Source organism: Episyrphus balteatus, chromosome 3 (assembly GCF_945859705.1).
Source record: "Episyrphus balteatus chromosome 3, idEpiBalt1.1, whole genome shotgun sequence".
NCBI classification, from domain to species: Eukaryota; Metazoa; Arthropoda; class Insecta; order Diptera; family Syrphidae; genus Episyrphus; species Episyrphus balteatus.
This window is the reverse complement of record NC_079136.1, coordinates 107,386,214-107,411,827: the sequence shown is the minus strand read 5'-3', so window position 1 is coordinate 107,411,827 and position 25,614 is coordinate 107,386,214. Positions and strand designations below refer to the sequence as shown.

Sequence of the window (25,614 nt, the reverse complement as noted above, 5' to 3'; positions counted from 1 at the left end):
TAATATTTCGTGTTTTTAATAGACTCGTACAAAATTTTGAATAACATAACATAACATAAGGGGCATTTCACGTGAAACCAGCAGCGAAAAATGTGGTGGGTCGTCAAATTTGTTCATATTTGGTATATGTATTCCTCAATCGAATTAAAAAATACATCTGGAAGGATTTTGAATTTTAAGCCTTGATAGCGGAGTTATGGGCTTCTAAAGTTTTGGAAAACTCTGGGAAGAGTTTATTTGAAAAATTTATATAAATTAAACGAAGGGGTAACAAAATTATTTTAATGATGGATTATACGCAAAATTAGACGTGCTTTTCAAATATGAAATCTAAACCGGAAATAGATTTATTTTTTCGACAGAAAACCGGAAGTTGGCACTTCAAATCCAAATTTAAGAAACTTCGACCATTTTGATATTTTTATAAATAGTCTTAAAATAAAGCTTATACAATTTAGAAACTACATGCCAAGTTTCAGAGTGGGATATCAAGCCGTTTAGAAGATACATAGGTTTTAGTGAGGGGTCTTCGTGCATGTAAAACCGGAAGTACCCAGTTTTCTCTGCTCTGACCCAGCAGTTTGTACCACCCCCAAATTTTTTTTTGCCCATTCGATAGAGCATTGGCTGAATATCATTATCCTGATTTTTCGCACTCGCGAAATTCACCTTTCAGCCGCCATCTTGGATTTTAGTTTTTGTTGAATATCTCGATTTCTATTTATCCTACATAAAAGTTGTGTATGCAAGAAACGTAGGAAATTCAATTTCGCGTCTTTATGTTAAAAGAACTTTTTCGATATTCCTAATATTAAAAAAGTTGCAAGCCAAAAAAGAAAAAAAAAACGAAAAAATGACAATTTTAAAGTTTTGAGCACTTTTTATCAAAATTATGAAAAAAGGTCCTGAATTTTCTCTTGTAACATAAATCTCTAAAATACTTACTAATCATTTAAAATTCAATATTTGTTAAAAAAAAAATTAAGAAAAAAGTAAAGATAAAAACACAAACAAAAAAGAGCATTTTTTAACAAAAAAAGTTTAATAACGTTTGTGTTTATAGCGTTACAAAAAAAAGTTGTATAGGAGAGTTGTAGAGAATTTTAAGGAATAATCTTTCCTCGGAAGGTTTTTTCATAATTTTGATAAAAAGTGCTCAAAACTTTAAAATTGTCAATTTTTTCGTTTTTTTTTTTTCTTTTTTGGCTTGCAACTTTTTTAATATTAGGAATATCGAAAAAGTTCTATTAACATAAAGACGCGAAATTGAATTTCCTACGTTTCTTGCATACACAACTTTTATGTAGGATAAATAGAAATCGAGATATTCAACAAAAACTAAAATCCAAGATGGCGGCTGAAAGGTGAATTTCGCGAGTGCGAAAAATCAGGATAATGATATTCAGCCAATGCTCTTTATTTCAAGACTATTTATAAAAATATCAAAATGGTCGAAGTTTCTTAAATTTGGATTTGAAGTGCCAACTTCCGGTTTTCTGTCGAAAAAATAAATCTATTTCCGGTTTAGATTTCATATTTGAAAAGCACGTCTAATTTTGCGTATAATCCATCATTAAAATAATTTTGTTACCCCTTCGTTTAATTTATATAAATTTTTCAAATAAACTCTTCCCAGAGTTTTCCAAAACTTTAGAAGCCCATAACTCCGCTATCAAGGCTTAAAATTCAAAATCCTTCCAGATGTATTTTTTAATTCGATTAAGGAATACATATACCAAATATGAACAAATTTGACGACCCACCACATTTTTAGCTGCTGGTTTCACGTGAAATGCCCCATAACATAACGAATAATAACTTTTTTGAGTATACACATTTTGGATCTTCCATCTGAATTGAAAGTTTATACAATATTTTGTGGGATTCTTTGTAAGCGATCCTTTTCGAGTTTTGTTTGCTAGGTAGATATTAAAGTTATAAATTATTATTTTAAGCGTTTTAAAAAATATTAACTTACGTTTTTAATAATTGTCTTCTCAATTATTGTAGCTATGGACGTGAAAAACTGAAACTCTTCATCGATTATTTTAAAAATTTACTGACGTTTGACAGATTTCAAACCCAAGTGATACTAAGTAAACCAAAATTAAAAATGATCTCAAAACGATGACCTTACACAGATAAAAAATAGTTCACTATCAAATTTGATAGTAAAAAATAAGATAGTCAAATATCATTTTAGCCGATTCCACTCCTGCTTTCGCATACTAACCACAGTTTAATAGTTAAGTATTCCTAATTTCAAAATTTATAATATATTTGTTTTGAAGCCATCTATGTACCATACATGAGACTCGCTGTTGAAGATGGGTCTGTTCTGTTTCCAGCCATGTCGTGAGAGGAATGTGACCTTATAGTTTTGGGTGAAGTTATATCTTGGGAGACAATTGTCTACTAGAGATATTTGCGAGACAAGTACGCTGTTGACTGTTTCCCTCTATTTCGGACCTGAGAAATCGATTGGCATCATTGGTTTTTCGATTTATCGGTACGACTTCGAACAAAATTTGTTTCGGAAGTTTTTTCAATAATTTTAAGCATTTTGCCAGGTTTAAAGTCATTTTTCTTGTTTATATTGCTATTTTTTCTGCTCAAACGTTATTTACTACCAGCATAAACTACTGGCTTTGTGAAAATGTATATCTTAGTAACGAATGTGTTGCCGTTGTGTTTTAATACATTTTTTTTTACATTTGAAGCCGATTTGTGAGAAAATTACTTCTACCGCCTAAACGATTTAATCTTATCCTTCACTCCCATATAATTTTTTTCTGTAAATAATCTAAATAATACTTTTAAATCATTTTATATATGAAATTAAAAAAAAAAGTTTTGAAAAAAATTTAAAATAGAAATTATCAGAATTGGATCTGTAATTTGCTTTAGTTACTAAAACATAATAAAACGATAACAATGCAAAAAAATCCAAATTTTTTGAATTTTTTCAACAAAAAACTTGCTAAATTGTTAAATAAATTGCATAAAATTGTTTATTTGTTTAATGCTGGTAGTAAATAACGTTTGAGTCGAATAAATAGCAATATAAACAAGAAAAATGACTTTAAACCGGGCAAAATGCTTAAAATTATTGAAAAAAACTTCCGAAAAAAATTTTGATTGAAGTCGTACCGATAAATCGAAAAACTAATGATGCCAATCGATCTCTCAGGTCTGAAATAGGAGGAACAGCCCAAAATTTTTTTTGAAAAAAAACTTGCACAGTGAATTGGTTAGTGAAGTGCGGTATGAGGGTCTCCGTTGCCATGGCTCTGTTTAACAATTTTCTGGTCAGCGCTCTTAGCTTAGAGAGCTTGGTATTCCACCATATTGTTTTGCGTGTGTCTGATTTAGTTTTCTCTGGGCATGCGTTGTGGTAGGCAGTGGTGATTGTTGCATTGAGACTGTTGCAGCTTATTTCGAGGCTGTCAATGTCTCTGATGCTGTGGACAGTCTAGGCAATAGTCGTCCCAGTTCGTCGCTCTCAGTTGTCTGTACGTTAAGGAGGATTTTGGTCCTATACATATGTCAAAACAAATTTGCCGGTGATCTGACATTGATGTTTCAGTCGAAACATGCCAGTTTTGAATAGCATTGCTTATGGATGGAGTGGATAGGGTGTGATCAAGGACTCCTTCCCCGATTTTGTTCATGAAGGTGGGGCTATTCCCATGGTTAAAAATTTCAAGATTATTTTTATAAATGAATTCTAAAATGTACTCACTCCAAAAAAAAAAAATTTGTTTTGTACATTAAAATTGTACATTAATTGTGCATGTTTGAAATTCTTACTCTTAAAATTAACATTAAATGAAGAAATTATATAATATTTTCTGTTGAAGACTGAAATCAGTTGATTTAAGGGACTATTTAAACCATAATTTGTTCTGCTAAATATTGGACATATGATAAATTAGCTTGACTGTAGCTGAAATTTAGACGGTCCAGAGCTGATGGAGGTGTTATTGACCCATTTATTAATTTTAAAATAAAACATAACTGTAAATATTGCTTATGGCACGATAATAACGGAAGATTGATTAACCTTAATCTATTTGCGTACGGTGGAAGTGTATATCCTGGAGACAACAGGAGAAAACGTAGATAAAAACGCATGAACCTTCTTTGGATGCTCTCAAGGCGGTCTATGTGAACTGAGTAGTATGGTGCCCATATTACACTATATATCGAGGTGTTCCTTATTAAATCTGCGGCTTAGTACTGCCGAGGCAGCCTTCGCGTGTTGCAAATTTATTCGGAGACACCTCAATCCCCTGGTTATTGTTCATCGGGTTTACTGGCAGGAGCGCCAGCATCAGTTTCAGGTGCAGCGGTAGTTATCCCTAGGGGTCTCACCGGTCTGAGATAAGTCTTCAGACGTCTTAGACTTCCGTTGACCCACTGATTACAGGAGCATATTTGTTGGCTTCCTGTGGTGTTACAAGGCCCTTAGAGCTATTGCCCTTGTTGGATCAGGGTTTGTATTTGCTAGTACTTGCGCTGAATCTGGTCTTCTCGTGAGCACGATGCTTCTTCGAGGCTGCTCCTGCAGGGGAGTTGTCAGCAGACCGTTCCCTTCTGCCCTTGTTTATTGTCTGCACTGATATGCCTGGCTTCTTATCGGCTAGTACTTTTGCGTATCTAGCTTTTTCCTTGCGCCTTGCTTCTTCGCGCTCAATGCCGTCTCTGATCTGCGCAGCTATACGCCGCTTATGTACCCCAGGGGGAGGGGAGGGGAGGATATGGCTACATCTTAGCTTCGTATCTCCTCATAGGGAATGTTTAGTCCCAAGAGTCACTGAAAATCAAAATTTTATTGATACAAATTTTAAAAAAAACTTTAGAACTTGGTACACTTTAACATTTCAGTACTTTTTGTGTAAGTGTAATTTTAAAATACTTGGCTTTTTTTAACTCTAGGAAATACAAGATTCTTATATAGAACCACGTTCAATTAAATGTGTACCATTCACATTCTCTGACGAAGCCAAATATTTAGTTCAGTCTTAAGTTGCAGCTGCGCGCGTCTACTCAGGATTTTAATATTTGATTTGTCATATATTTTGAGATGACACTTTCGCAAACCATTTATACAGCTTGATGTTCCCACGAAATGTTCCGCAGCGTTTCTTGAAACTTGAGGTTATTAACGTTTCTAGAAACTTAACACCAGTTTTTATCCAAAGTATTCAATGAAAATGAAAATGTTTGTCAAAAATAAATTAATGATGAGGTCTTGTAGTACCTATTAACTGAGCACTATCTGATTGCATCCTTACTTTTATAAAACACATTCAAGTCTTGCTAAAAAAATAAATAAATTGTGTTATTTTAGTACTAAGTTGTATGGAGAACAAAATTTTAAAATGTGTTTTTCTCGAAATGAGTTGGAATGGACTTGTGCTGTTTTTCCTCTGGACCATTCATATGTTGGATCTTTTTCTTTTCTGAATTCAACAAACAATAAATAAGTAAAAAAAATGTTTAGGGATAAATTTATATTTTAATACTAACAACTTTCAGAAAAAAAAGAGGGAGGTACAATGTATAAATATTTTTAAATATGTAGTGAGTTTTGTTTTTAGTTACTAAGCGTGCTAAAATACATAAGCAAATTTAATTTTTTTCGTGTTTTTGATGATAATGTTAAAACTTTTTTTCTTCTCCATTTTTTTCTTCTACAACAGAATTTTCTTGTTGCGTTTGTGTTATTGGCAAAACGATAGTGGTTTCTGGAGCAGTTTGAACAGGCAAAGTTATATCAATGCTCTCCGACTTTTTGTAGAAATGATAACCACTAAATATCAGACCAAGCATTCCTACACTTAGACTCGTCCAGCGTATTGTAGAGTTAATTTTCAAACCACTACGGAAAAAAAAAAAAATTATTTAAAAATACACTTTTTTAATGTAGATAGAAAAAGAGACAAATCAATAAATATAAACTTACAGAAACAAAGTGTACTTGAGCATATTGGTCCAAGTCTTATTTAAAGCTATGCTTTCTTGTATCCAGAACAGTGGCATAACAAGTTGCTTTACATCTTTCATGGGCTCAATTTTCGGTACTGGTTCAACATCTAAATTAAATTGCAGACGTTTTGCTGCCTGAAAAGGCGTTCCAGAAGTCTAACGAAGAAGAAAAAAAAAAACAGTAAAAATATGCATTTCAACAACAAATCTCACAATTTCGAAATCGATGAAAACTGCATGCTTTTCCTCATTTGGACTTAGTCCGTTAACATTTTCCAAAAGGCTTGGATCGCCGTGAAAAAAGTGTGGCATTGATGCAATTAGTGGTGCTCCGACGCATGCAAACAAACTCATTGTTCCCTTAAGAGGGCAGGAGTTTATATCCTCTGGATCGTCGCAAAAGCAGTGAAGATTTGGATCGGCCTTAATTATTCACAATATTGACAAGTGATTCAGTTTTTATTTAGGAAAAAAACAAATACCTTTATGTCACCCAAATCCAGAAAATACCTTACTGCAGGCAATCCGGCATATTTAGACTTGGAATGATATATTGCTCCGAGAGATCTACAAAGATCGGGTGTGAATGCCCACAAACCGTCTTCTTTGGACATGAATGGAGGAAAAACTGTGGAGTCAGTACCGATAAATTGATTACACTTATCACCCGCCCAAGTATCCATTTCGGGTTCGTCTTCGAAGCGGATTACTTTTCCTAATTTGTGAACATTTTTTACACCACGACAAACCGTGAAACGACCTGCGTCACTATAATTGGCCTAGTGCGATTAACAATAATCTATACTTGAAATATACATAAGTACAAGAATATCTACTTACTGCTCCCAAGAATGAGAATAAAAAGTGTGTATCGTTTACTTGTTTTGCCTGTTTGACTTCTCCCGTATAAAAAGCTGTACAAAGAGCCTTAGCAGCAAATTCTTCCGATGAACAATCGATATAGAATCCACGAAAAAAAAGGTCCATGAATTTAATTTCCATTATAGCGGACTGATTAGGGAACACTATTTTTATTGCTTTGGCAACAAGATCTAACATTGCGGCTCGATCGCGTTGCACAACTATAGCAATTGCCTGTAAAAAAATAAAGTTTTACAAACTTTGAAAACTATTTCCATGTAGAAATTGTTTATAACCGAATAATGTTTCAGATTTAAGCGATAACCTAACAAATTAAGTGCATCATACATCATTACATAACCTTTTAATTTTTTCAACATGGTCTTCTTCGTAAATTCATAAATTTTTTTTTGTGTGCAAATTTGAGCCTGTCTTAGACATCTTGTCCGTTTGGGATAGGTAAATGGTATAACTAAATCGTAAGCCTCGACTCCTGCTTGAAAAAAAATAATGCTATTCCATTTGATTTTACAAAATAGTTTAACAGTTACTGTCGATATCATTTTTAATAAGATTTTCGAGTTCGAAAATAAAGAACAATGGTAATTTTGGTCCTGAGACCCATAACAATGAGTCATGTGTCGTTGAAAATGTATTATTGCCTAGATCAATTGTTTATCCGGCGACAAGCTTCAATTCGCTGTGGGAAAAAGTTATAGCCATAAATGTAGAACAGGGTAAAAATAAGGAATAGTCGGAGAAACCGGTCGTCGAGTTACTAAGCTCATAAGGTTAGGGGTTGAAATTGATGTCAAATAAAAGATATGTTAATAGTGAAAATGAAAAAAATAGAGTTACCGCTTCTAAAATGGGAACATAGAGGCAACATTTTAAAAGAAATAAAATGCACGACTAGATCGCACGAACTTGTTCTTGTAGATCAAAGTACCTTTATATACGTAAGTTAAACAATAACCATTCACCTTTGTGTAATAATAGTACAAACTGTCAATATATAAATATTAAATAAAATTGGTTTAATTTTAACGATTTAGGGGAAGCGCCGACATCAGTCATTTAAAAAACGGAAAAGTGTACCATAGTTTTTGAAATATTTAATTTTTCATTTTTAGGGGAATTTTCATACTAATTTTTAAGTTTTCCTTATTTTGAGCGTTTATTAAATTTTTTTAGAAACATTTTTAACTGTTTGTTAACATTTTCCAGAAATTTTTTTATCGAACCTAATGCATTTGGGTTCACTAAGACTAAAAAACACACATAACTACTTTTAAAAATACAAATTCAGTTTTGAAAGGTTACAAAAATTAAATAATATGGAAAAATTACATAATAAAAAAGGTGGATTTTTTAAGACAAACATTTTTATTTCCATTATTTATGGAATATTCTCAACAGTATTATACCATTTTGAAAAGAAAATTGAACACACAAACTTTTAAGGTAACTTGCAATATCGTTGTGTATTTTTACACTTCGGTTCATTGAATTAGGGTCATGTAAAATTTTTGAGTATTTAGTTGGGCAAAAAAGTGACATTTGATTTAAACTGAAGCAGCTGAGTTACAATTTTTGAATGCATTTGTTACCAGGGTTATTCAAGGTTCTGTAGCAAAGAAAAAATTGAGAAAACTTAAGATTTGTAGTCACGGCACATTAAAAACCCTCACAGGGTGACCATTTTTTCGATTTCTTTTTTCGAATGTCCATAACTCCCAAAATAAATGGCTACGATTTTGTTTTTATTATTTTTCTGATAACTCTCACAAACTACCCTATCTACCGTTTTCGTTTCGACGTTAAATTTTGGGACACCCTGCATAAATAATCTCTTCAATTTTGTTTATTTTGAAAATTCTATACATCTCTTTCTATATTGCAATAAGAGTACCACCGCTAGCTCTTCCCTTGCTTGAAGTTCTTTTTGCAGGAGTCCATGCACATTCGTAAGAGAGAAAGTTATTTCTGATTTCTACTATTTTTTAATCCTCTACATGAGTTTCCGATAGACAAATAAAATCAAAACTATACCTATATATATACCCTAGGTCAAAATCATGGAGGTGGGAAATTTCGAGGACATATTCTAAAAAAATCAACTTTGTTTTATGATGAAAATTTCATGCTAAAATGTTCGCCTTAGGTATAATTTGTCGGTTCATGAAGGGACAGAGCAAAAAAATGTATATTTTTCAATTTACCGCAAAAGCCCAAAAATAGTACTAGAAAAAAGTTCCTCGAAATGATGGTGATCTGGACTTAAGAGGTCTAGAAGTATTAGCAATGTGCATGATGTTTTATTATATTAAGACACCATTTTTTAAATAAGTTTTTAAGTCATTTGAATATCAGTTTTTGAGTTGTGGACATGTCCGGAAACGCTGTTTGTGAGTATATTAGATGCAATAAAAAAGAAATGAAACTTTTCTACAGAAAAAATCAGCTCATTATCACCAGAAATGGCTGAGCAATTGATAAATGAACGCAGGCAAAACCGGTGCGAAAACACTCAAAAATATCGTCTTTTATGAATAACTCGGCTTCAGAATGGCCTACGACAAAAAATAAAGCCATTTATTTTTCGTTACAACATTTTCTATCGATTTAGTGCACATTATTTTTGTTGAAACAAATAATAAATAAGTAATATTAAGTCAAAGACGTTTTTTTGTTTAGCAAACTCTTGCCTTATTATTTTTCAAACGGTGCACATAGGAGTATTCTGGTCGAAAAGCTGGACAAAAGTCAATTTTCTAAAAATCAAAATTTTTAATTAAATTTTTTACAAAGCGGATGGTAAATATCAGAGGCTCATATGACCTCTTTTTTTTATGGTACATTGTGTGGAGTGACAAAACAAGTTCAAAGTCAGTTGTTTATTTTCTGAATTTTGTTTTTAATTTGTGGTGATTTGGTGAGCATTGTTAGGAGATTGATTGTGAGCGAGTGTGCTTTTAAACATAAAATTTTCAAATTAAAAATACAATTGCAGGTATTGAATTATAATTAAAGAGTAATTATGGAAATATTAAATGTTTTTTGTTCAATTAAATGACAGTGGGAAAGAGTCTGCCACATATAGATTTTTTTATTGATTTTTTTTAAAGTCTAAGTTCTTTGTTATAGTATACCCTACTATTCTGCCTCGAAACATAGATTTATGATAACTTTGACTATTCTTTTAATTTAATATCAAAAATTTGGGTGCAATTTTTTGCGATTAACGAAATAATTTGCGAATGAAATTTTCACTTTGAGTAAAAAACACTCATACGCCCTACGTTTTTTTTTTTTACTGGTTGTTAACATTTTCCAGAAATTTTTGTTATTGAACTTGATGCATTTGGATTCACTAAGCCTAAAATTCACAATGGTTCCTTTCTAGAAGCTCTAATAATTTAGATTTTTTAATTTTTCACAATTTGGGTGTATGAAATTTCATACTATTTTTTTTTAGTTTTTCTTATCACGTGCGTTTTTTAAGTTTTTCAACTTATTTACATAAAACCGCCTTTCATTGCATAAATAATAAGTTCTAGTATAAATAAATTGTTTTACTTCAAAAAATAATTTTGTCCAGGTTTTTAATGGAAATACTCCTATGTGCGGTGCTAGTATTGGCTAAAAAAAAATACTGTTGTAGTCCTTTAAATTATCTACAATTATAGTTCTCTACGACCCACACGAGCCGAGAAATTAATTTTTTAAAAAAGTTCCAAATGCCCAACGAAAAACATGAGACAAATCCTCTTATAACAAGAAACAATGAAAACAACCCATCTTACTGAGAACTATCATTCGACTTAACACAAGGGAAATATTTTTTAATTTTCTTACGGAATGATGCTTTCTTAAAATTATAATAACTCGGCTCCCGTTTTTGCAGATTTAAAAAAAATAATAAAAAACTTTAGATCCTTATATCTATACCAACATAACCCATATGATTTCAAGGTATTTTTTAACGCTGATTTCAACAAAACCCACAAACAAATCAATCTGACCATCCCTGAAAAGTAATGTTCCTTATTCATGTTGATCTGACACAAATATCTGAAGTGTAGTTTTCCAATTTTTTTTAAATCTGCACCTTATCTTCAAACCAAGAAAATTAGGACTTGCGGACATGAGATTTTTTTAGATTTTTGACATAAGTTATAGAATATCCAAACAAAGATAGAAACAAAAAAATTAGCCTATTAGCACTAATTCCAAGATTGTACCAGAATGTTTTTTAGTGCATATCCCAAAATTTCCCTTTTCTCAAAAAAAATATATTGTCATAGCTATGTATGTTTTTGCATTGCATTGTTTTGATTCTTAATGATAATGGATATTAAAACCTTCATGCAAAATTTGGTTCTGCTACCCTAACTTTTAAGTAGGATAGTAGGTAAGTTAGCAACTGTTATAATAATATGGGTTGACAGATGAAAAACAGGTATACCTTTTTTCAGAGACGTCAGATCGCCTTGATTAGATTTTTTGGAATCAGCATTAAAAAATACCTTGAAATCTTGTATCATATGTGTATATAATACCACCGTCTTTTTTTGCTAATTTTGAAAAACCCCATTTCGCGCCTTGACCTAGAAAATCGCGACTTGCGGACATGAGACTTTTCTAGACTTTTGAGGCATGTTATAGAATGCCAAAACAAAAATTTTGAGCAAAAAAAATTTCTATTTGTTTTATTGCGGTTCATATACAGGGTGTCCCAAAAGTTAACGTCGAAACGAAAACGGTAGATAGGGTAGGTGGTGACAGTTATCAGGAAAATAATAAAAAAAATCGCAGCCATACATTTTGGGAGTTATGGGCATTTGAAAAGAAGTTGAAAAAATGGTCGACCTGTGACGGTTTTTCATGTGCCGTGACTACAAATCTTAATTTTTCTCATTTTTTTCTTTTGTTACGGAACCTTGAATAACCCTTCTATCAAATGCATTCAAAAATTTTAACTCAGCTGCATCAGTTTTAAAGAAAATATTACTTTTTTACCCAACTTAGTACTAAAAAATTTTACATGACTCTAATTCAATGAGCCGTAGTGTAAAAAAATGCACTGCGATGTTTCGGCAAGTTGCCTTAAAAGTTGGTGTGTTCAATTCTCTTTTCAAAATGGTATAACTTTGTTGGGAATATTTCATAAATAACCAAGATAAAATTTTTTTTCTTAAGAAATCCGACTTTTTTGTAGGTAATTTTTCCATATTATTTAAGATTTTGTATTCTGAAAGGTTCTGAAAGGGTACAAAACTTGAATAATATGGAAAAATTACCTCATAAAAAAGTCGGATTTCTTAAGAAAAAAAAATTTATCTCGGTTATCCTCATCCAAAAGTTCCTTAGCTTCTAGGTACCGCTGGTTAGGCTGTCTTGGCTGGTTTATGACTCTTCCTATTATTGGGTTTCGATGGTTGCTCAGGTTCTGTAGGCATCTTCTGCTTGATTGGATAAGATATTTGTCGAGTTTTATAATTTGGGATTCTTCATACAGTCTCTTGTTGCTGACGTGTTTCCTGCGTATCCTGTCTTAGTGCATGTCTGTACAGATCCTTAAGATCTTCCTCTCCAGGATTGCTAACTTGTTTAGGTGGGATTTTGTCACCGTGAACCAGATAGGAAAACAGTAGGTAGTAGGATGATAGGCCTTTTGAGCTGCTTGTACAGGAGAAGCTTTGTCTTTTGGCTGGAGTCCGTTTCTTTTCCGCATAAGTGCGGCTTTTTTCAAAACGGCTGCTGCTTGAGGGTTGAATTGGTTCTTCTCATCGAATTGTATTCCCAGATATTTGACGTTATTTTTTGCTGAAATTTGTGTTCCATCGAGAAGGCTTATCTTGATGTTCCTGCAGTTCCTGGCTGAGCGTATTCTAGGATTTCCTGGGGTGCCTGGTCGTCTTAAGCATATCAGTTCAGATTTGGCTGTGTTGATTTTGAAGCCCCAGCGCTTATAAAACTCGTTAAGTCGTCTTATGTGAGCTTCCACTTTCCTTGCGGCTAATATGGCGACTTAGAATTCGCGTACGCGAGAGAGTCCTCTGCAAACAGGAGATTCTGAGCTAATTCTGGGTGTTGCTGATCGGATGTGTAAATATTGAAGAGGAAGGAATTGTCACTTTTCGGGCACAGTAAGCAAATTTATTGTGAAGGTACAGAACAGTTCCTCTCTTTCCCTCACTCTCTTGTCCGTTCTAAGAGTCTTGTAGTTGCCGAAATCAATGTTGTTCCTCTGCGTTACATTTGTTTCGCTGATTAAGGCAATGTCCAGGTTGTTCTTTTTCAGGAATAGGTTGAATGATGTTCTTTTTTCTAGGCTATATAACGAGTTAACGTTATAAGCCACTATGCGCAGTTGTTGTAGGCGCATTAAGCGCTGCATAAGTCAAAGATAAAGGTGGCCAGGGCCACGGAGTTCTGTTTTTCGCTTAGATAGTTGTAATTTGGTGGGACGGGCTTTATCCATAACCGTAATTAGATCGGATCCAAACAGACGTTCAACCTCCTTCGTTAAGTTTTGTCCTGAGTTCTTTGCTCCATGGTGTTGCTACTGATGTCTTCTTTGGGGTTCTCACTGCTGGCTGAATCTGGGAAGTAGGTTTCATAAATTTATTTATTGTTGATTGTGGAACTGGGTTTTTTCTTGAAAAAGTTCCAAAACTGATGGCTTGTTTGGTAAAGGTGCAAGCTGACTTGGTGACGAACTCTTGTTGGGCTTTCTTTTGCGTCAGAGCTTGTTTTTTCTCTTCTTGTTTCTTCTTAAGTGTGGGGCATCCTCTGTAATTGGCTGGGTGTCCCTCGGTTTTGCAGTTGGCGCACCATACATCATGGGTAGAGTTGTCCTTGCGTGGGCATTCTCCTGGCAGATAGCTGCCCTTGCACTTAACGCAGACGTAATTCATTCCGCAGTTCACTGCTACATTCCCAAAGCGCTGGCAGTTCCTACACTGGACTATATCATTGGCCTTGAAGCGCTCCCAGTAAACTTTATGGTTCATGATACTTGTCTTTGTGTAAACTTCTGCAACATCGCACGTCTTCCTAAGTTCTACAACAAAGCTTTTGAATTCTTTGTTGGAGGTCTTTCTTGACCTATAGGGGGAAACTTTAATGATGGGCAGTCCTTCGATTTTAAGTTCCTCTTTAACTTCTATGGCACTGATGGTGAAGTGGATACCTTTCAGCAGCATCAAGGTTTTCCTGTCTTCTTTTGGGGTAAACGATAGGTTTTGTATTTTCATCACCTTCAAATAGTTCTTTATTTCATCGTGGTCATTCCTTGTTGTTGTATTGATTATGCTTTTTTTTTCGTGTTAAGGTTCTTCAGAGTAAAACCAAGCAGTTTTCCTTAAGCAAACCTGCGTATTTCAGCAATGTTCCCAGAGAAAACTATGATTGGTGGCATGGCACTCTTTTTTGTTGTCTGTGGTTATTGGTGCATCAGTGGGTTGAACACTTTGGTCGAGTACTTCAACAGGGTGTCATTTTTCTTCTTTTTAGGGTCCTTCTTCTCTGGTGTTTTCCTGGACCTTTTTTTTCTTTTCACTTCAGTCAAGTCTGTTTCTGTCTCCATCTCGTCACCTGTCAGACCGATCATTGGTCCGTTGGGTTCGGGTTCGTAAATAAATAAATGAAATTAATACTGTATATTTGTGCAAAATATCAATCAATTTTGTAGTCACAATATTGAGAAAACGGTAAAATATAGTTCTATTTTTCAACAAGTTCTTTCTTTTGATCTAGAGCAGATACAATTTTTTAATTTTATTGAGCATGCTGATAATCAGCCCAATCGAGGTATCCGTTCGGAGAAATTTTTTTTTTTTTCCGATTTATTCGAAATCGGAGAATTTTCTAACGAGGTTCCGATTGACATATCGGAGAATCTTCCGATTGACATATCGGAGAATCTTCCGATGAAATATGACGTCCTTCAACGCATTGCGGTGAAGTCTGTTTAACAAAGACTTTTTGACAGTTGTGCTTTGAATTTCATCGGAAATTCTCCGACACAGAATAGTAACGGAATATTTTCAGAAAAGTTGAATTTCACAGAAAAAAAATATAAAAATGTAAATATAATTTTGATTTTTTAGTGTAGATTAACAAAAAACAGCGATAAAACCTCAACAAGAGAGGTTGGTTTAAATTAAGAAGACTTGAGCATCACAAGGATTTTTATTTATTGAATAAATCACGCTGAAACATGTGTCAAATGAATGCGGTTGTATACTTTATTTTTTTGTTCAGAAGTGGATACCTTGAAAAAAATGTAAGTTCCGATCGGAACGGGCTATCGTTTCGGAACTTTCTCCGAACGGATACCTCGATAGGGCTGATTATTACCTTTCATTTGATATATCACATATAACAGTACATTTACCACAAGCTACATAATGTTTAATTAAAAAAACTTCAGAAATACCTCAAAACACCTGTGAAGATTTGTTGCCCATGACCAGCCACCAGTGGCAGTGTGGAAGTACCGTGTTCTCAGTTTGAAATTTCGACATGGTTGGATTTAAAAAATTATAACTTTTTTTCTAGGCATCGTAGAAATATGATTGAAGCGTCATACGAAAAGTGAAATAATAAGCTCTATCTTATGATATATTAAATATAAAAAATTAAATAAATATGATTTACTGGCATGAGAAGATACAAAAGATTGATATTTTTGCTTTTTTGATGAGAACTGATTCGGTTTAAAAAGTTTTAGCTCTTTTTGTAGATGTCGCACAAACATGGTCGATATAAATATTATGAGCTGAAATAATAGGCTTTCAGATGGAATAAAATTTATTGTAGGTTGTTATTTAAAAAATGGACTTCAAGGTAATTGAAAAAGAAGATTGATTTTCTTGCCTTTCTTGATGAAAATTGATTGGGTTCAAATAATTCTAGCTCTTTTTGTAGATGTCGTGCAGACATGCTTGATATGAATATTTTGAGTTGAACCAATAGGCTTTTATATGGTACCTATAAAATTTATATAAAAAAAATGGATTAAATGGTGTTAGAAGAAAAAATTTTGATTTTTTCACTTTTTTCATTAAAAATCATTGTTTTCAAAAAATTATTTGTATATCTTTTACGCATTTTACGGCGTAATTTTTTTGTAAGCCTTTCATTTAAAAAAATGATATAATGAAAAGAAAATAAAAAAGGTATTTGTTTTAGCTTTTTCTTGTAAATTATGATAGGATTAAAAAAGTTATTCCGTTTTTCTACGAATCATACAGATATAAATATTAGAGTGACCGCCAGAAATCGATTTTCGAAATTTGGTCGGGGGAACCCCATAAAATGTTCCGCCTTTGCAGATTTTTAGATAGCCAAAATTTCAGCTCAATTGGATAAGTCTAAATGGTGCCGACACTCGCTCAAAGTATCAAAAATCTCTGTTTTTTCACTGTTTTTTGCAGTAAATTAGCTCTAGCTTCCAAACAGAGGGGGTTATTGTCACTTTTTATATATTAAATTAAAGGTAGTGCTGTTACACTGTTTTTCGCAGAAAATTAGCTCTAGCTTCCAAACAAAGGAGGTTATTTTCACTTTTTATATATTAAATTAAAGGTAGTTATTTTACACATAACTCAGATGTTAAATTTGTTTAGTTTTACTAAAAAAAAACAAAATATTGTCATCAATTTAAATTTTCAGTACTTACCTCAAAAAGAGCTGAAGTGCAAACAAACCCCCTCTGTTTGGAAGCTAGAGCTAATTTTCTGCGAAAAACAGTGAAAAAACAGAGATTTTTGGTACTTTGAGCGAGTGTCCGCACCATTTAGACTTATCCAATCGAGCTGAAATTTTGGCTATCTAAAAATCTGCAAAGGCGGAACATTTTATGGGGTTCCCCCGAAAAAATTCGACAAAAATTTTTTTCTATGGGAGTTGCGGTCACTCTAATAAATATGTTAGGTCTTAATCTTTGCCTTAAGTACTATACTATTAGAATTATTATATTATAATTTTTTTTACAAGCAAATAAATAATTTTTAGATCATTTATTTTAACAACACACGACCTGTTTTCTGATGACGTTATCACGTAAAATCATCATCCGTAAACCGACTTTACAGACAACCACTTTTTTTTTTGTTTTTTTTGATTGGTTTTGTGGGGGCCCGGGGCTGAAGCCCCGGATGCCCTACCCTAAACCCGGCCCTGATTGAAGTCAGTAAACAATTGATTCTTAAACAGTAAAATTAATTGTATTAAGATGCCGGGCTAATAATTGAAATTTCAACCAGGTCATGGCTGGTTTTGTTATTGAACAACATTGAGTTAGGACTACCAACAAAGTTCCAAAAGTCTTTCGTTTTGTTTCAATTCACTATCGATTCTCAAAGTATACATATTCAGAATATAAAACGTTTGAATAATCGTTAAATCAAATTCAAATTAAATCAAATAATAACATTCATTTCCCAATTTAATTTTTGTTTAAATATGAACTTAACTTGAATTAATGGATGCGGAACTGCAATGACTTCTTCTCCGGTCAACCCGTTCGATAAGTCTGATCGAAAGATGAACTTGTTCCTCATGTTGTAAGTAACTGAGTCTTCAATGACATCATCATCCAAATCATATTTATCTTTCCATTCCCTAAAATTGTTAATAAAAATTTTTTAAAATTTGTCTTTCATTTATATCGTAATAACATTTATTACTCAAAGTAATATGGTCCAATTTCTTGTAAGTTAGGGTTTGCACCAGCTATCACTTCATTTGGGTTTGTAATGTTGAAGACATAAATTAAGAAATCCAAAGGAAAAGGTGTACTTTGCCATAGTTCACGAATGTCAGTTCCGGGTTTTAGGTTGATTTGCTTAAAAAAATTTGTAACTCTTAGTTCTACTTTCAAATTACATACTTTCAAATACAACAAAATCTCTAATAAACGTTTCGAAGTTTTAAATGAAAAAAAAAAAATCAATTTTTCATATTGAATTCGTCAAAAATCCAAAAATTTTAAAAACATTTAAAACAGATACAAAACATAATAAAGTAAATTTTGACCAGGCTTTGTTAAAATCCAACAATTTTTGTAAAAGATAAAAATAAAACAAAAAAAAACGTTGTGCTTAAGCCGCCTTCTTGGATTAAAGGTAAAACACGTTTTAGTGAATAACTCGGCCATTTTTGATTTTTGACAAAAATTATATATGTAAAACTTGTAGAAAATTTTATTTTCTATAACTTTTGTCCTAATAAATTTTTCTATATGACCCATATTTTTCGAGTTAATTTGAAAAAACTATACCCCTACTCAGGTTAAACTTTATACCCGCTTTGATTACACTGGTCTGCAAGGAAATCCTCCTTTAAATAAAACTATGCTTTTCTAAAGGATTTTTGTATGCTGATTCCGAATCCGAAGTCAGAATTGACCTAGCACGTCACGTTTTTAAAATATTCCCGTTACACAATCTCAAAAACCCATTTTTTTGCTGTTTTCGAAGAAATATTTTGGCATAATGTAATCTTTTTCAATTGAAATTGATACGGTTTATGAACGAACTTATTTTTTTCTTTCAAATTCAATTTCAATCTTCTCAATATCTCTTTTCTTCTCCGAGATATCTTAATTTAAGTAAGTTTAGAAGGTTTTGCATATCTTACCATAAAGAAACTGATCTCTAAAAATTAATATATCTTTCTCCTTAGCACAAAAGTATACTTTTCTAATGGACTTTAGTGTGCTGATTTTGAATCCGAGCTCAAAAAATTTCGGCCAGCTCTGGTTTTTGAGATATAGTAGTTTTTTTGAGATTTTCTAAAAAAAACTTGATTTTGTGATACTTTAATGGGAATATCATAAAATCCTGACGTGATAGAATTTTCTTGACTTCGAATTCTAACTCAGCATATCAAAAAACTATAAGAAAAGTGTACTATTGTTTCTAGGAAAAACAAATCTGAAACTTTACAAGGCAGTTTATCGAATAGTTTATTAAAAATAAGATAATTTCTAAATAGAAAAATAGTATATAAAATTACAAAACACGTAAAAATGTTGTTTAATATTTTTATTTTGGTTTTCTTTACATATTTGACTTTTTAAATATAATGGGCATTAATATTTTACATTTTCCTTAATTAAGGTGCTTTTGTTCATGTAGGATTTACTAAAAAGTGAAGGATTTCGAAATGTCCGCTTTTATTGTCAATCAGTATTTTAAAAAATGAGTAAACATGAATGTAAAAGAACATATTTGGTGTCAATCGATAGGTCATATTATGAAGAATAAGTCCTCCAAATTTGAGCTCAATGCGACAAATAGTTTTAATTATATACAAGTTCAAATGAATCTAAAAGAGGGATTTTTTAGAATCTACTCACATTTTTCAAAAATCATTTTTACAAAAATGGTACCTGATAGAATTTTTCTGATACCAGATTTAGATTCAGGAAATTCTAATCTTTCATAATATCAAAAAATTATTTGAAGGAGAAAAAAAAAAGTTAAATTTTGCAGACCAGTGTTATAGATTTTTAGATCAACGCAATATAGGAGTGTTTTTATATGTTTTTGTTGATGATAAATCTAGCTGCAATGTTAGTTTTTGCAAATTCCTGAAATTTTATAAACAAAAGGAACTATCTCAAAATCGGAAAGTGTCGTTTTAAACAAAATTAGTAAATAATATAATTGATGCAAGACAATTAAGTCTTTGAATTTTTCAAATCGGTTCATTAATGCCTGAGATATGACCAATTGTTTAAAACTCACTCTCTCTTTTAGGCTTTTATTATAAACAATTGGTCATATCTCTGGCATTAATGAAGCGATTCGAAAAATTCAAACACATAATTGTCTTGCTAGACATCAATTATAATATTTACTAATTTTGTTTAAAACGACACTTACCGATTTTGAGATAGTTCCTTTTGTTTATAAAATTTCAGGAATTTGCAAAAACTAACATTGCAGCTACATTTATCATCCGAAACATGGGTCATATAGAAAAATTTATTAAGACAAAAGTTATAGAAAATAAAATTTTCTACAAGTTTTACATGTAAAATTTTTGTCAAAAATCAAAAATGGCCGAGTTATTCACTAAAACGTGTTGTACCTTTAATCCAAGATGGCGGCTTAAGCACAAGGTCGATTTTCCCGAAGAACTGGTTTTAAGCTCTCAGCTCACAGCATGAATATACTGTGAATTCTAATATTCTAAAGGAATTTGTTTAAATTCAGACCTTAGAAATTGTATGCCCGTGGTCAGGTATAAAATAGAAATAATTTAAATAATTTTTATTATTTTTGTTATTTTTTTCTTCGTTATTACATCAGCCTGACCACGGGCATACAATTTCTAAGGTCTGAATTTAAACAAATTCCTTTAGAATATTTGAATTCACAGTATATTCATGCTGTGAGTTTTATATAGTGTCGGTAAACATCGACCAAAATAAGGCGTCTTAGTAAGGGTACGACAGATCTAACTGATGAGCCCACTGTCGTACCTGGGCGAAACGCTTTATAAATTTGGAGTTGAGGTCACTTGAACTTTAAAATTGAGTTGTTGTGCAATTGTTATATCGAACTTAATATTTGTGCACATTAGAGTGACCGCAAGAAATCGATTTTCGAAATTTGGTCGGGGGAACTCCATAAAATATTCCGCCTTTGCAGATTTTTAGATAGCCAAAATTTCAGCTCGATTGGATAACTCTAAATGGTGCCGACACTCGCTCAAAGTATCAAAAATCTCTGTTTTTTCACTGTTTTTCGAAGAAAATTAGCTCTAGCTCCCAAACAGATCGGGTTATTTTCACTTTTTATATATTTAATTAAAGGTAGTGTTGCTACACATAATTCAGATGCTAAATTTGTTTAGTTTTACTAAAAAAGACAAATTTTGTCATCAATTTAAATTTTCAGTACTTACCTCAAAAAGAGCTGAAGTGCAAACTCGATTTAAAATGAAACTTTTTTTTAAACTGTTTTATTTAAAAAAACGAAACATTTAACAGAATTCTAAGGCTGTGTGTGAATTGCGTTAAATAGTTAACACTGTGTAAAATTTTTGACACTATTGAGGTGAACAAAAAAATTTCAGCTGTATGGCTTATTGTTTAATATTTTTCTCTGCCTCTTTTCTGCTATGAAACTCCTTTTTAATAAAAAAAAAAAAACAAAACAAAACCATCTGCAAAAAAAATTTAACTCAAATTTAACCAGGTCCCAGAGCCCAATAAATTTTTAACAGCTGAAAAATTTTTATTCACCTCAACAGTGTCAAATATTTAACACTATGTGAACTATTTTACGCAATTCACCCACGGCCTAAAAAACAAAAAAAATAACATCGTGTTACATTTCTTATATATAATTAATGAAGTAAATACTAAAAAAATTTAATCAACAGATTTACAAAGTAGTTTTGGAAGCATCAGGATACAATTTTCGGCACTCACTGACTACTTGAAGTACATATTGTTTTTGTTCCTCATCTTTAGTTAAAAGGTTATTAAAATCCGTTATTAATTTGACTCCTCTTTCTGTCATGTCATTTACGACTTTAAGTGATTGCACTTTTTTAAAGCCTTCTTTAAAATGCGGGTTTTCGGGCCAAAGATTTGGAGGTTCTTTGAGAAAACTTGTGTCTATTTTCAATCGGCTGAAAAAGTTCAATGTTTCTTTGTTCACAATATTTTTTAACCCTGCTGTGACAAATTGTTCATCTTCATGTGTCTGTAGCTTTGGATTTACTATTCTGTTGGTTTCCGTTTCACTGGTTTTCAAAATTATGTTGGCCGTTTCTAATTTTGTTCGCCATCTGGTAAAGTTAGGTCAAAGAACGCCAGACCTGCCTGCTCTGAACTCAAATACCATAAATGGTTTGAGAATTTAGCAAGAGCCTTCTCTGAAATATCTTTGTCTATCTTGCGGTATTCAATGCAATTACGCAAAAGATCAAGATCTTGTTTAGGAGCCAGATAAGCTCTTGGGGCATTAAACCAAGCAAAAGTTTTTTCTTGTTGAATGTAAGTTTGATTTTGAAACTACAAAGTCAATTGGATTTTGCCCTAGTGCTTCTATTGTAGCTATAATTATGCGAGAAGCATTTCTATCAGATGCCTTACATCGATCCAGTAACAAAGAAAGTTTCATTGTTAATAGCTCTTTCACCCCACGACTATACCTCATACTTTTGCTACCCGAGGGCCCAGAGATAGAGAAACATCCATTCTATCCCAATCCGCAGAATAAAACAGTTAAAAAAAAAGTTTAATTTTAAATCGAGTTTGCACTTCAGCTCTTTTTGTGGTAAGTACTGAAAATTTAAATTGATGACAATATTTTTCTTTTTTAGTAAAACTAAACAAATTAAGCATCTGAATTATGTGTAACAACACTACCTTTAATTAAATATATAAAAAGTGAAAATAACCCGATCTGTTTGGGAGCTAGAGCTAATTTTCTTCGAAAAACAGTGAAAAAACAGAGATTTTTTATACTTTGAGCGAGTGTCGGCACCATTTAGAGTTATCCAATCGAGCTGAAATTTAGGCTATCTAAAAATCTCCAAAGGCGGAACATTTTATGGGGTTCCCCCGAAAAAAATTCGACAAAAAATTTTTTCTATGGGAGTTGCGGTCACTCTAGTGCACATACATTATAGTCTAAAAGATGGTTGCAAGTTTTCGGACTCACTCGGGAAATGGAATTTTTTTTCATTAAAACTGTTGGGGGTGGGATTAGCAAATGCCAAATTGGCAGAAAGCAGACTGGATGGAATAAGCGTTGCATTTTTTTTGGAAAAAAAAACTTTCTCGGAAAGTGACGGAGGTGGTTGAAGAAGGTGTTAAAGTGACAATTCCAAAATGGCAGAAAGCTAAGTGGATGGAATAGGGGTGGCAGAAGGGCGCAAAGTGGTAATTTTTTTTTTTAATTAATTGACTCGGAAATGGCTGCCATTTTGCAAGTGAACAGAGAAAAATAGACCACATAAAATAGAACAAAAACAATAAGATTTCTCTATGGTTTTCATCCAAGAAGGAAACCTTATTAAAACAATCGGGTTTTCCTTATTGTTTTAAAATCTGCATTTGTAGGGTTTTGAAAAGAAAAAAAAAAAAAAAAAAGACGACCAGGCCGGGAATCGAACTGGGGACTTCAAATCATTAGTCGCCCACCTTACCACCTGAACCAACCTTCCATGAAAATATTGATCGCGATTTTTGTTTTAGTGTTAAGTTGCAAAAAAAATCAACTTTTCAGTCAACTTTAAATAAGATTTTCTCTATAAAAATAATAAGAAATCTCCTTAAAAAACCTTATTAATCGTTGATTTTAATAAGATTTCCTTATGAAATATGTATAAGGACGGTAAAACAATATGGCAATCTGTTAGTTTTTAGCGGGTCATATTTTCTCTGTTTGTGTTCCTGATGGTATATAGTTTCTAAATTCAAAATGGCAGAAAGCAGGCTGGATGCTTTCTATTTTTTTTTTTAATTTTTTACTTCAGAGAGTGCCAAAAAAAAACTTTTATTTTAAAAAAATATTTAAAAACAACGGCAACACCTACAATCTTATATTATATCTTTTTTTAAGCCAAAACCTTATTATTTAATTATATTTCCAAATAATGTCGTTTTGGTGAAAAGTTTTTGAAAAACAAATTTTTAAACTCAAAATTTTAACTTTTTTAATATTTTTTTTACTTTAATTTTTTCTTTAATTTTAAAATCAAGCTTGATTGGTTACGAAATTGATTTTAATTACCAAAGGCAGTGTTTGATATCGTAAAATAAAAAATAAAATTAAAATAAGAAAAAAAATTTTAAAAAAGTTAAAAATTTTGAGTTTAAAATTATGGTTTTCAGTAATTGATTTAAAATTGATTACGAAATTGATTTTAATTACCAAAAGCAGTGCTTGATATCCTAAAATAAAAAATAAAATTGATATAGGAAAAAAAATCAAAATAAGTAAAAAAAATGAGTTTAAAAATTGATGATTTCAAAAACTGTACTACATTTTACCATCTGGTTTTCAGTAGTTAATCTAAAATTGATTGCAAAATTGATTTTAATTACCAAAAGCAGTGTTTGGTATCGTAAAATAAAATTAAAATAAGAAAAAAATTTTAAAAAAGCTAAAAAATTTTGAATTTAAAAATTGATTATGTCAAAAACAACGTTTTCAAAAAGGTATAAACAATTTTTCTAGGACCAGAGGTTTAGTCAGGACATGCATAGTTTTTTTTAGGTTTATGTTTTGTTAAAACAAGCATATGAAATAGCATGAAAAATTAAATACAACCCAAAAAAAAAAACGTGCATGTCCTGACTAAACTCCTGGTCTAAGAAAAATTAAGGTAAACCTTTTTGAAAACGGTATTTAATGTAGACAAGAACTTCATCAAAAAAATTTTGATAATTAACAAACGCCCTAGTATACATGTATTTTCATTTTGAGTGCATTTTTCTGCAATATTTTTCTCGGAAAAATGTTTTGTTTGAACATTGATGTTGGATGACATAAAATTGTAACTTGAAACATATTTTTTAAATACCTTTTTTAGCATAATATTTAATATTTTTGGGAAGATAATCCAACCGAATACAATTCCGAATAAAAAAATTCCACCCGAAAACATCATTAATTTATTCCGTCTTACTAATAATCTCATCTTACTATCTTTTTTATATCACCTCAGGTATATACAAATCGTGTCTTAGATTTTACAACGCCCTTCTTATCAGTTCTGTATCTCTTTGAAAACTAAACTTGTTAAAATATTCCACCTCCGATATTTTGAATTGGTTTGGAAACTTTAAAAATAAAATTAAAAAAACTCTTAAATAGTATTCTTCCTCCTATCGTGTTCAAATCACGAGTGTATTTTGCCGACTTCGTTGCAAAGTACTGTCATTTGAACTTCGTAATTGTAATATTAAGTATAAGGTTTGTTATTGAGTTGGTAACTGCCCACGCCCCTATTTAAGTCATAAGAAAATTTAATCAATGAAACTTTGAAATTTAAAAATAATTTTTAGAAATGAAAAAAAAAATTAAAATTCAAGGAAATTGCAATTGCCGTAACAGATGTCAGTTTTTCCTTTTTCCAATAATATATTTATTTTTCTGCAAGGGCTTTTGTCTTAATCGAAAATTCAGAAGTTAACACCTGGTAAATATTTCACTATTATAAATTTGAATGTGAAATAGTAAATGATATTGAAAACGTGTCAAGTGCAGATGGTAGTGGCCGTTTGTTCTGTGTTCTTTGTTATATTTTTTATTTTTTTTTAAATGTAAAGTTAAAGGAAATTTTATTAATGCTCTTTTATAAATGAAAATTATGAAAATTATAAAAACTGACGAATGAACTATTTTTTTCGTTTGTTTAAGGAATTGCATTACAAACAGGTACAGGAAAATTAAAAATAAAAACATTGTTGTATTCAACAAAATGAGTTGAATGAAAATGATTGATTTCAAAGTACCAAACCTTCAATTATAAAGTATTTTAATTTTATTTTCAATGACTCATGATTTTGCTTCATTAGTGTTTTGATTGTTTTTTTCCCATTCCAGTCAATTTTGCATTTCGGTTTGCGTTAAATATAAGTTGATGTAGTTTTCCCCGGTCATTTTATATATACCAGGCCTGCATCTTGCAATTTGTATTTGTAGGTAATGCATTTGTATCGTTAATATTATTTAAAGCTTTAGACTTCTTTATGTTTATTCACATTTTGTATTGTAT

General features: G+C 31.7%; 2 protein-coding genes across 6 annotated transcripts in view; one reads left to right on the top strand and one right to left on the bottom strand.

The window, feature by feature from the left end:
* Window positions 1-25,614, top strand: part of LOC129914492 (uncharacterized) — a 487,839-nt gene that overhangs the window by 143,617 nt on the left and 318,608 nt on the right. The gene's annotated exons all lie outside the window — the stretch shown is intronic.
* On the bottom strand, window positions 5,536-24,605 carry LOC129914495 (sensory neuron membrane protein 1). 2 transcript variants are annotated; one of them, XM_055993787.1, is made up of 8 exons: window positions 24,418-24,605; window positions 17,553-17,710; window positions 17,340-17,487; window positions 6,832-7,086; window positions 6,474-6,770; window positions 6,205-6,414; window positions 5,969-6,147; window positions 5,536-5,884 (listed from the first exon to the last, which is right to left on the bottom strand). In XM_055993787.1, exons 1-8 carry the CDS (start codon window positions 24,532-24,534, stop codon window positions 5,665-5,667), a joined length of 1,584 nt encoding a protein of 527 aa, XP_055849762.1. In that variant the 5' UTR covers window positions 24,535-24,605; the 3' UTR covers window positions 5,536-5,664. The 2 variants fall into 2 exon arrangements, with proteins under 2 accessions (XP_055849762.1, XP_055849763.1); XM_055993788.1 differs by lacking the exons at window positions 17,340-17,487; window positions 17,553-17,710.

Excerpts from the sequence above, each read along its gene's own strand:
- LOC129914495 (XM_055993787.1), bottom strand. The coding sequence starts at position 24,534 with ATGAGATTATTAGTAAGACGGAATAAATTAATGATGTTTTCGGGTGGA. Across the intron at positions 17,488-17,552 it reads ATTGGACCATATTACTTTGA|GGAATGGAAAGATAAATATG; the intron begins GTAATAAATGTT and ends TAACAATTTTAG. Across the intron at positions 6,148-6,204 it reads TTTTCATCGATTTCGAAATT|ACTTCTGGAACGCCTTTTCA; the intron begins GTGAGATTTGTT and ends CTTCTTCGTTAG.